This window comes from Schistocerca americana, chromosome 1 (genome assembly GCF_021461395.2).
Source record: "Schistocerca americana isolate TAMUIC-IGC-003095 chromosome 1, iqSchAmer2.1, whole genome shotgun sequence".
In the NCBI taxonomy this organism is placed as follows: domain Eukaryota; kingdom Metazoa; phylum Arthropoda; class Insecta; order Orthoptera; family Acrididae; genus Schistocerca; species Schistocerca americana.
The window spans coordinates 954772364-954785318 of record NC_060119.1 but is presented as its reverse complement, the minus strand read 5'-3'; the positions used below and the strand labels follow the sequence as shown (position 1 = coordinate 954785318).

The following is a 12955-nucleotide window of genomic DNA, read 5'->3' as shown; positions in this document are numbered from 1 at the left end:
ATGTCCTCTGTATGGGAGTCCTGTGGTGGTAGGACAATGGTACGTTTATACGATCCTCCTGTGTAAAGATTCACACAATTTTTGTTGTACCTATTGCGACTCAGCATCTCCACTACATGGTGAGTAGCAACTTTCCTTCTCTAACATTGTTAAATTCCAGCCTGGATTTTCCGTTGTTTGATTCCTCCTGTGTAAATAATTTTTTAAACGTGAAATGTAAAACTTCAGCTTTCCTCTTGCTGTCCTGTATTGCCACACCAGACCGGTCAATGAATGATGGAAAAGAACCTGTGATCTGCTTAGTGATTTTATGTAGGACCAGTTCATCAGGTTCTCAGAAAAATCTTTTGCTAAGGTGTGGCAGTGGAAGTTGTTTTTCGCTTGACACATTGATCTTTTTAAAGACACATGAATTTCTACTAACTTTTGTCTCTCATCATTTGTGCATTCTTCTTTGAACCAAGAATGCTATTAAAGTGAGTCCTTTTCATCCTTAATTCACATACTCAGCACATACTTCTCCAGAGTATTATTTACAGTCATTTTGAACTTTGCTGAAAAGTCCTCTACTTCCATCATACTGTAACTAAATGTTGTCCATTTATTGTCTAAGTCTGATGCTGACAAATGTGTATCTGCTCTTCCTAACAAAAATACTCACTTAGCTTTCTTGATGGATACATTAACTTTAGTCTCTCTTATTTCATGATCACTAATCCCTCTTTTTACCCTGACACTGTCAGTAAGGTCAGACGTGTTTTGAGCTCCAAGGTCTAAAATATTTCCATTACATGTGGGCTGTCAAACTTGTTGCTCAACACCATTAATGGAAAACATGTTCAAAACCACTTCACAAGACTTACTGACTGTGCCACCTGCAGTGAATCTGTAGACTTCCCAGTCTGTACTCATTAGGGTAAAATCACCTCCAGTTACTATTGCACGTCCTGGGTATTTGCATGCCAGCAAATTTAGACTTACTTTCAATTATTCTAAAACTGTCATGGTGAAATCTGCTCAGTGGTAAAATTTTCCAGTAATTAACTTTAATTCATCTAAGCTTGTTACTCACATCCAGATACTTCAGAGTTACACTCAGTTTTGACCTTGATAGACTCTATATTTTTGGTGACTGCATTGAACACTTCCCCTTCTTATGACATCTAATCCTGGCATTCCAATATATGTTCCATGATAATTCTGGGGGATGCCTGGTACTACCTGTCTACAGTGAGACTTCATTGTGATATACATGATGCATTACTGGCAAGACATCAGGTACGAGTAAAACCATTGCACTGCACTTGGCGAGAAATGTAGGCTGTTATGTTTGGCAAGTGAAATGTTAAAAGTCAACAGCATCAAAGGCTTTACTGATGTCTAAAGCTGCATTCACAGTGGCACTGACAACGGATCCCATCACCAGAGGTCGCCCAATAAAATCGGCCAACAGCTTGGTCACAGTGTGTCCGATCCCCTTCATCAGTTTTTGGTAAAGTTAAGGAGGTTAGGTTAGAATCTATTCTATGTATGAAGTAGGATAGATTTTAACCTCCTAGGGTGGGATGTATACCATGATAACTGTGTCCATGGAGACAAATGCTGCTTTGCAGCTTATGCTATTAAAAAGGTGATGAATGCATGGAAATAAACTATATCTTCCTTGAAAAGAATGTGATGAGTACTGTTCACCCTGTCCTATTGAAATAACTATCCAAATTCCACAAATATGTGAGATGAGAGAGAAACATTCTATAACATACAATCTCAAACATGGCTGACATTCATCAACAGCATGTAAGTTTTAATTAATGATAAAAACTGCCAGTCGGTTGCACAAATTTTGTTGCATTGCTGGTTGGAGGGCCCTGCCCATATTGCTCCAAAAGGTCTCAGTTGGGGGGAAATCTGGCAACCTTCTGGTGCAGAGACAAGTAGTAGAAACTCTTGCTTTGTGCTGCCATGCATTATCTTGCTGAAATGTAAGCCAAGGACGGCTATCCATAAAGAGCAACAAAACGGGGTGTAGAATACTGTCAACATACTGCTGTGCTGTAATGTTGTCATGGATGACAACCATAGAGGTCCTGTTGTGAAATGAAAGAGCACCCAACCGTCATCCCTGTATGTCAAGCTGTGTGGTGGGTGACAGTCAGATTGGTATTCCACCATTGTCCAGGGCATCTCCAGACACATCTTTGCTTGTCAACTGTACTCAGTTCCAAGATGGGATTTTCATCGAAGACAGTTCTACTCCAGTTAATGAGATTACAGGCCAAAGACATATCTGCAGATGCCCTGTACAGTGGTGAGATACCAACCTTACTGTCATTCACCAAACAGACTGACTACAGACCATGAAGCAGTCATTAAGATGAAGAACGTCTTGCTGGCCAATGTGCTCAGCAACATGGTGGTCCAGTTGTTATTTGGCCACAGTTTGTAGGAGGCCATTCACGTGCACAGACAGCTCATTGGTTGTCATGCCCATGTAGAATGCAGCACAGTGGTTGCTACTTAGCTTGTAGATCACATGACTGGTTTCAAAGGTAGCCCTGCCTTTGATGGAATAGATGATGATTGTTACAGGACCAGAGTAGGTGGTGGTGGGAGGATGTATGGGACATGTTTTGCATCTAGATATATTACAGGGATGTGAGCCATGAGGCAAGTGATTGGGCTCAGGGGTTGTGTAGGGATGAGAGTAGTGTAGGGATGATGAGTATATTGTTTGGGTTCAGTGGGCAGCAGAATACCACTGTGTGTGTGGAGGAGGATAGTGGGTAGAACATTTCTCATTTCAGGACACATCGAAAGATAGTCAAAACACTGGTGGAGAATGTAACTTAGTTGCTCCACTCCTGGGCAGTATGAGATAACAAGTGGAATGCTCCTCTGTCGCTGGACAGAGGGACTTCGGGAGATGGTGGGTGTCTGGAAAGATAAGGCATGGGAGATCCGTTTTTGTACAAGGCTGGGGGAGGGGGGTTAATTACAGTCTGTAAAGGCCTCAGTTAGACCCTTGGCATATTTTGAAAAGGACCGCTCGTCACTGCAGATGTGATTGCCACAGGTTTCTAGGTTGTATCTCTTACCCCATCAAAGGCAGGGCTACCTGTGAAACAAGTCAGATGATGTACAAGCTGAGCTGCAACCACTGTGCTGCATTCTATGTGGGCTTGACAACCAACAAGCTGTCTGTCCGCAGGAATAGCCACCGACAAACTGTGGCCAAAAAACAACTGGATCACCCTATTGCTGAGCACACTGCCCAAAATGATGTTCTTCATTTCAGTGACTGCTTCACAGTGTGTGCCATCTGGATCCTTCCCACAGACACCAGCTTTTCTGAACAGCACAGGTGGGAACTCCCCCAGCAATATATCCTACATTCCCGTTACCCTCCTGACCTCAACCTTCATTGGTCTTTGTCCTTACCCATCTAGCTCCTTCCCTGTTCCCATTCCAGCACTACACAGCTCTCTGTTCCACCAATGCGCTCAGTCTTTTACTTCTCTCCTTTGTCGCTACCCCACCTCCTCCCAACCTCTCTTCCCCGCCCTCTGACTGACCTCCTGACTGCACCTAGCTTCCCTACCCTCTCTCCTCCTCATCTCCACATGCTCCCACAGCAGCACTTTACCTTGCCCCATCCTTGCCCTCCCCTACCCCACCCCAGCCTCTTCCGTTTCCCCACCCAGTTGCCTCTCCCATCATGCACTGCTATTCGTAGTCTGGCTTCAGCTGCAAGAGACTTTGGTCACGTGTGTGTGTGTGTGTGTGCGTGCGTGCGTGCGTGCGCGCGCGCGTAATCTATTTTTGACAAAGGCCTTGTTGGCTGAAAGCTTTTTGTGTGAGTCTTTTTGTTGTCATTATGTGTGCTCAGCATCTCCGCTATATGGAGAGTAGCAACTATCATTTCCATCATATTGTTACATTCCAGCCTCGATTTTCCATTGTCAGATTTAGGTTTTCCCTTATTTTCCGATATCACTCCTTTGAAAGGGTAAAGTCAGTTTCCTTCCCTATTCTTGCCACAATCCAAGTTTGTGCTCCATCTCGAATGATGTCACGGGATGTTACACCTGATGTTCCTTCCTTCCTTCCTTCCTTCCTTCCTTCGGTCCCACTGTGACTGCAGCTTAAGAACCACAAGATAGTCACATCTATCTATCCATGCAAGTGCCATGTCATCTGTTATCTTTATTAAGTCAGATGTGAAGCTGTGAACAGTGATGGAAGAATGCAAATAGGTCAGTGAACTGAGGGTGCTGTGGAAAATCTTTTTTAGGGAGTGGCTTAACTATTCCATGTTTCCAGGGTCTCGTTGAAACACTTCTTGTGAAGCAGTGGTTGAAGCAAATAGTTGGAGTGGCCAGTAGAGGGTTAGTAATAAACTTCATCATTTGGATTGCGTTGCCATCATGTCCAGTAGATGCTGATCTGATACGCACAATGGCTTTTTTGACAGTGTTGCAAGTGATGTTCTTCCGACAGAATTTTTCGTGGGTACCATCATTTATCCACATGAAGTAATCAATAAGTCTCTGTTTTGTTTGTGGTTCAGTTGTGGTGGTAGGTAATGTGAAGTATGGTTCAGTTCTAAGGGTGGGACAATGGGATCAGCTGCAGCTTTTACTTCGCCTAAACAAAGACCACCCAGGTTTTTCTACAGCACATTTGGTCTATGTCTGTTCTCTTAATGTGCGGGTATGTCTGAGTTTAGCATTTCTTACAGCTTGACTGACACTCTTCCACATGTTCTTGTAAGCGATATGACTTTCAGATGTAAGGCACAGTTTGGATGCCTGATGTGCAGTGTCTCCGAGATTCACGAGCTGTTTCGTTTCATGAGTTATCGAAGGTTCAGTTTCTGTGTGCAGTCAACTGTTGTTTATTTCGGGCCATTCTAGTGAGTATGATATGAAAATTGTCATGGGCAGAGATTTAAGAGATACAAATTACTCACTTTTGAATATTTCATGGGAGAAGACAGTGATCAATAGTAACTAGTACAAATTACTCAGTTTGGGAATTTTGTTGCAAATGTGAGTGAGTGACTATTGTTCATGTGATAGATACGTGCAAGGTGAAGTAACATCAGATTTGAAGTAGAAAGCATATGCTTAAATTTTACACTGGAGAGAATGCTGTATAATAATTATGTATGACTGCCAACAGCTATAATTATGTACTCAAATGTTGACTCAAGAGGATGGTTTCGAAACATGCCAGTTTACCTGCTTCAGCAGGTTTGTAGAGTACACATATTAAGCACTTCCTATTAAGAATTTTGATCTCTATGTACGTATATTCCAGTTGGGTTTATCTTCATCATTGTTGAAATAGTTACAAGGTAGAGTGTATGTATGCCCCTGCTCCACCCTATAGCCTGGTACATTTGTCGTGTCCTAGAAAGACATACCGTATTTACTCGAATCTGAGCTGCACTTTTTTCCTGGTTTTTGTAATCCAAAAAACCGCTTGCGGCTTAGAATAGAGTGCAAAGTAAGCGGAAGTTCTGAAAAATGTTGGTAGGTACCGCCACAACTAACTTCTGCTGTCAAATATACGTAGCACAACACAGGCGTTCTTTGCAGGCACAAAGATAAATACTGGCGCCAAAACATTTGTGTCAGTAAATAAATTAAAAGAAAAGGTAGAAGAATGTAAACATAATGTCATGTATTCTTTCGTGTTTTTTCTGCTATCTCATTTAAATCCTGTCTGCCTAATAAAGTACGAAACTAGAGTGAGACAACAGCAAATGCGGAAGAATATACATATCATGTCATGTTTATATTTGTATTATTCTTATGCTGAATAGTGATACAGTCAGAAATGAAACACGGCAACTGACAGATTTTTAAATCTAAGGAGACTCTAATTTCTGTGCAGAATGTATTGTACTAAAGAGGCGTCTGCGAAGCTTTTCAAATGGAGAAAAATTTTCTCTAAACTCTCGTTCAGAACATCTTCTATCATATGCAGTCTATTATTTGGTTCTTGTCGATCATTATCAAAGAAAGCAGCAGTGTAAGTAACAACAAAATCAGTCTCTTGCGAAATCAGTCTCTTGCGATTGTTTCGCTACTGAGACAATTCTCTTCTTTTTCTTTTTTAATTTTTTTTTTTTATTGTAAGCGGCAGTAGCGCGCACAAAAGCAAGCCATTCCGCGAACGGCGACAGGTCGTAACAACTCATTATCAGAATGCGACAAACAATGCATGACACAGTACAATAATGCATTTTCAGCGTAGAGTGACGTAAACACCTATAACAAAGATAATGGCACTTATCAGATCAATGAAAAATAAGCAATTTATTCAAACCAGATGAAGCACGTGAAGAAAGGAAGGGTACCCATACAATTAAGGACTGAGCACCTGATGCATAGCAGTGGCTACTTGGTAAAGCTTAACTGTTAAGCTTACGACTCGAACCAATCTACTGTAGCTGTATCTTCATCCATTTGATCTAAATAGTGTCTCATGTTACAATGGACCAACTTTGTTTCGATTTGGAGGTGCGGTCTAAAACTTTTCTCTCTCCTTGAATTTCAAGTCTCAAATTTCAGGTGCGGCTTAGAATTGGGAAATTTCTTTTTCCTTGATTTCGAATCTCATTTTTCAGGTGCGGCTTAGATTCGAGTTCTGCTTAGATTCAAGTAAATATGGTAGGCATCCGAATTTACAGAACTGGTGGAAATGCTTGGTTTAATCCAGGGCTCCAATAGGACTATTATATGGATGTGTTTGTCGTGAAATATGGGATGGAACTCATCGAGAAGAGCTGGCAAAGATAGGACATTTGTGTGTGCGACATGGTGTGTTCGGATGTAGCACTTGCAAGGATACCACTGGTGGATACTTCTGAGTATGGGTAAACACTCACAAGAGGACAAACCATAAGGAATATGGAAGGGTGGGGAATACAAGTCCCAGGGAGCAGATGTGGTTCAGGTTATTTCAGGGAGAGGGAGGTTTTATGATCAAGGCCAGCAGGGTTTGCAGCAATCATGGGGTAATGGATTGGTAATAGGAAAAACAATGTAGCTACACAAAGCTGTGGTTTACAATAACAAATCAACACACAAATGAGTGGAAGCAAGAGTTAAAATGTACTTAGCCACAAAAGAAATGGACTTTAGAGTTCATTTGCATTGCAGACTAATCTTTTTCCATTTTTTGTCTTCCCCATTATCCTGCCATCCTGTCCATATGTTTCGTAAACCTTAAAACTTTCAGAGGTGAAATCCTTGCTTATTGCCAAACCTGATTTCACGTGTTTCGTCTTTGCTCTGAAGATTTGAGGTCTTTTCCTGTGTGTGAAAACTTCACTATTACGGGTCTAGATTTAGTAGATTGCAGCATTTTATGTTCCACTCTGACTCCAGTTAACGTTATTCAGTATTCCCTCTAGACCTAGCTTCTCTCGGGAAAGATTCATCACCAGTTTTAAGTATTCTCTCTGCTGTTTTTCAGAATCCCAAACAATCTGAGATTATTGTGCCTCTGATATTGCTGAAACTCATCAGATTTCTCAATCAGCTTCTGTTTTGAGCAATCCTACCCTATCCTCAGTTTCTTTCAATGATCTGTGGAGTATAGCTATCGCTCAAATTCATCTCTAGAGTTTTCTGCATTTTGTATGTCACTGCTGCAGTAACAGCATCATTGATGGTCTAGACAGCAAGCCCATACGTGTCCTGTGCTTGTGGCACAGCATTTACATCTGCCTTCACAAACGCACTAATGCCTGGCAGAGCAGCTCCTGATGCCATACTCAAAATGAAGTGCTAATGTGACACTAAACACTAGACAAAAGATTCTCAAATATATAGAACAGCCTAGCTGTTTAATAACACCCCCAGATGTCAGGTAAACTTGGCACCTAAGCTACCACACGTCATATACTTACCGCCAACTTGCTTTATCTTCTAATGACATTCAAAAGACTGCTCTTTGATCCAAGCCAATATTTGCAATTCGGTGGTAGCACACCCATGTTCCAAATTCAAATCCTGTACTTAGTTCAAGATGGCTCTGTCTGGGTTGTGAAGCTCCTCATCTCTTTCGAAATAATATAAAAGCAGATGGGGTACACTTCACCCCCAAGACCCATCCCATTCTGTAGCACACAAAAAGACCTTCAAGATTGTTGTAAAACAACTGAGAGTATTAATGTTGAGAAGATTCCTATGCTCACTTTGGTTTTTGATACATAACACATCGTCATTAAGCGTTTTATCTTTCACAGAATAAATTACATGACTGAGGAATTGTTCAGTGGCAAATGACTACATTTCTAACAAATACATGCCCCTTGCCACCTCTTCCTCTTCCCATCACTAGTCACATACAGGCAGTTGCTGTCACAGTACACACATCTACCAGGCAACAGTATGTTTCCTATCTTCCAACAAACACATCCCAAGATCACAAAGCTCTCCTGCTGCATGTATATATATATATATATATATATATATATATATATATATATATATATATATATATATATATATATATATATATATATATATAATGGAAGGAAACATTCCACGTGGGAAAAATTATATTAAAAACAAAGATGAGGTGACTTACCGAACAAAAGCGCTGGCAGGTCGATAGACACACAGTACACACATCTACCAGGCAACAGTATATATATATCCTCCTCCTCCTCCCCCTCCTCCTCCTCCCCTCCCCCCCCTTTTCCTTCACCCACTCCTCCAATTCTTTGATTAGTTTCTTCTGTATTGAGATGAAGCCCTTTTCAGTTATGTCTTCACTACCCACCTATCTGAAAGAACGGTTATTGGAAATTAGCCACTAATGTATATCCTTGGCAAAGAGTTTCATCTTCAGTAAAATGGTTGTCTTTATTGAAATATTATGCAAGTGACTGGCTGTTGTACACAGATATAATCTGATAAGTTGTTTTTTGTTTTCTTCAATGCAGTTTTAATTGAGGTTGTCAGTATAGAGGTTCAATATTGCCTTCATAGGACTGTTACAGTATTGCTTTCATAGCCTCAGGTAAACACAGACTCATCCCTTTTGACTACCATGCTGTGCAAATGATCAGCATCTGGTGGAATTACTGTAAACTTGATGACAAAATCTAACAAAAGAAACATAGTTGCTCTGAAGTAAACAATTATCAACTGCCCTACTCAGTCTTCAATTGAAAAGGAGAAGGAATACCTTAAGGTTCTGGTAAAATAATAAGTCAGTTTGCCAATAATTCTACAGTGACTTATACTGATATAGGGATGTAGTTTCTGAGTGGGGATATCTTCTTAAGTCTATTTCAACGTTTTAACAATAGTTCCACTATATTACATGATTTACTGGGCACTATTCTTCTGAGCACTTTACAATCAGGTGCAAAATGGATATGTATGGATCAGTACATTACACTTATGAGTTGAGAAGTTCATGGAAATAGATGAACTTTGTAACTGAAAATAAATAATAGGTTACAAATGGAAAAAAATTACCCTATTATATTTATAATTTTGATAACTGCATTTATTTCCAGGTCAAGGAGTCAAAAACCACCCCCAATTTTAAAATCGATTCTGCAAGTATTGAACAGAGACGAGCATCTGTCATTGGAGCAAATAATTTTGTTATGGATTACACATTTGACACTGTGCACGAATCATGGTGTGAACTAAAATTTGGGGTATGTCTTGTAGCTTTTTATTCTTATAATAAATGTCTGCATTAAAATTTTTCTTATTTATGTCTGCTTAATAGTAGTGAAAATAATTGAAAGTAATAGAATTTATTAATATTTATAATGCCTTCTTCCCCCTGAGGTTCATTTCACAAGTACAGTTCTCCATTATTTGTTATTCTGATCTCTCTTAAGTGTTTTGAGCCAATTCTCTTTTGTTTCTTTCTTTGAAGCCCTGAAACACTTGATTCTTGAAAGTTTATCTCCGTCTTTCTGTATTGTTTCTTCTCTTAAATTTTTTTTTCCGTATCTTGTTTATATTGGTGGAGAGAAAAATTTTATTTTGGATAGGGAGCCATCGATCGATGTAGAAATAATTTTAGATAAGTCCCATGGATGTGTGTTAAGACAGTTCATGTTCATGTTGTATACTAATGACTTGGCAGAAAATATTAACAGTAAACCTTGATACAATTTCAGAGTGGTTAAAGATTCTCAGTTTTAAATGTCTAGAAATGTAAAACTGTACTCTTTACAAAATACGAAAATGTAGTACCCAGTGACCACGATAATGATGAGCTACAGCCAGAACCAGTTAATTGCTATAGGTAGCTCGATGTAATAATTTGGGGAGTATGAAATGGAATGACTACATAGGGTCCAGATCAAGCAGATGGCATACTTGGGTTCATTGATAGGATACCGGCAAAACTCAATTCACACTACAAGGGATATTGCTGGTAAAACGTGCTTGTGGCCTATACTAGAATATTGCTGAAGCATGCGTGACCCACGCCATATAGATCTAACAGATGATGATGAATGTGTACAAAGGAGGTAAGCACACATGATTACATGTTTGCAGAAATTCTGCAGACCCTAAACTGACAGGCAGTTGAAGATAATGTCATCTGTCTCTCAGGTCACTCCAGCAGGGACTGTGAAGACAATGAGAGATTCATCTACAGTATGCACAGGAGTGTTTAAGCAGTCATTCTTCCCACTCTCAACAAACAAATGGGACAAGAAGAAGCCATGAAACATGGTACCATGGGAAGTACCCCCTACCATGCACATCATAGTGTTTTACATAATATGGCTTTAGATGTAGATATTGTAAAATTCAGAGGCTGTTGTTTAGTATGAAACTACCAAACATATTCTGTGGTTGAAAATAGATAATGTAAAAATACGTTCCATTATTTTGTTTCCTTGGACTTCGTTTGTTTTGTATTTTGAGTTTTGAAAATTTAAAATTGTGCTTACCCTTTTTGTATTCATTGTCTTACCTTTTATACAAATTGACATTAAATGTACGTTTGAACATGGTACAATGACATTTACATTTCTGATGATTAATTGTAATGGTATAATTTGTGGTATTTGTGAAGTTTTGTATTGGTCTGGTCGGTTGTAAGAGTATGATTATCATGAAAGGTGAAGGCCGTTCATCTTAAAACTTTTTCGAATGTATTACGTGATATTTAGCTTTGATAATATTATTAACTTAGCCATGTTAATGGGGGTAAAGCTCCATGTCTGTGGATTGAATTAGGCTCTTTGCTATATTTCTTCAAATAATTGACACTAGTAGTTACCTCTTTAGTGATTTTGTCTCTTGTCTGATAATTTTCAGATTCCATTAAGTATCAAGAGAGTTAATTTATCAAACATTTTGAAAACAGAGGCCCCAAAGGCTGTTGTGTGGGAAGTTCCAAATATCAAACGGGCATTTACATTTGTTGCTCCAGACACACAGAGGCTGATACTAAAGACAGATGGAATGAACATAGAAGTAAGCCACCATACTTTATTAATTTGGATTAATGTTGTCATTATATATGCATTCAGAATAAAAGTTTTATTTTAGCTGTTTATTTAAGATAATTTTGTTTCTGTAAATATGTTTTAACTAGCAAACCCGGTAATGCTTCGCAGTTGCTAAATATGTATGAGCACTAGATATACCGTATTTACTCAAATCTAAGCCGCACTCGAATCTAAGCCGCACCAGAAAAATGAGACTCAAAATCAAGGAAAAAAAAATTTCCCGAATCTAAACCGCACCTGAAATTTGAGACTCGAAAGTCAAGGGGAGAGAAAAGTTTTAGGCCGCGTCTCCAAATCGAAACAAAGTTGGTCCATTGTAATATGAGACACAATTTAGGTCGAATGAATGCCGATACAGCTACAGTAGTTTGGTTCGAGTCGTAACCTTAGCAGTTAAGCTTTAGCAGGTAGCCATTTCTATGCGTCAGGTGCTCCGTCCGTATTTATACGGGTACCCTTCCTTTTTCACGTGCTTTGTCTGGTTTGAATTGATTGCTTATTTTTCTTTGATCTGATAAGCGCCGTTTTCTTTGTTATAGGTGTTTACGTCACTCTAAGCTGAAAATGCATTACTGTACTGTGTCATGCATTGTTTGTCGCATTCAGATAGTGCGTGTTTACGGCCTGTCGCCGCTCACGGCATGGCTTGCTTTTGTGCGCGCTAACGCCGCTTACAATTTAAAAAAAAGAGAGGAATCGTCTCATTAGCGAAACAGTGGCAAGAGATTGCTATTTGTTGTTACTTACACTGCTGCTTTCTTTGATAATGATCAACAAGAACCAAATAATCCATGCAATGTACATTGTCTCTGGATGAATAAACGACTACTACTACTACTACTACTACTACTACTACTGCGCATGATAGAAGATGTTCTGAACGAGAGTTAGCGAAAATTTTTCTCCGTTTGAAAATCTTTGCAGGCGCCTCTTTAGTACATTACATTCTGCACAGGAATTAGAGTCATCTTAGATTTAAAAATCTAGTCAATTGCTGTGCTTCATTTCTGACTGTATCACTATTTGGCATAAGAATAATACGAATATAAACATGACATGATATGTACATTCTTCCGCGTTTGCTGTTGTCTCACTCTAGTTTCGTAGATTATTAGGCAGACAGGATTTAAATGAGATAGCAGCAAACACGAAACAATACATGGCTAAATGTTTATATTCGTATTATTCTTATGGTGAAGAGAATCCTGCATGTGATACACAATTCATAGAAGTTACTATTAGCAACCATCTCTTCTCACAGGTAGGAAAAAATTCAGAAGGTAGAGTTGGCCATATTGACAAACATCCCAAACAGTCTTGCCAATCGGATTTTTGTAATACATTGAAATGCTGCTACATTCGAAGATGAACAATACAGAATTTGTATTTACTTCGTTGGATAATGTATGAAAATGCAGTGGTCGAAACTCGGGGCGGAGA

General features: G+C 39.4%; 1 protein-coding gene across 2 annotated transcripts in view; it reads left to right on the top strand.

Annotated features, from left to right (window-relative positions):
• Positions 1–12955, top strand: part of LOC124615730 (DNA-directed RNA polymerase I subunit RPA1) — a 306200-nt gene that overhangs the window by 243935 nt on the left and 49310 nt on the right. For both annotated transcript variants that reach the window (XM_047143804.1, XM_047143812.1), the window contains 2 exons: positions 9545–9691; positions 11322–11480. In XM_047143804.1, the coding sequence (XP_046999760.1) occupies positions 9545–9691; positions 11322–11480 (306 nt within the window). The remainder of the gene's footprint in view (positions 1–9544; positions 9692–11321; positions 11481–12955) is intronic.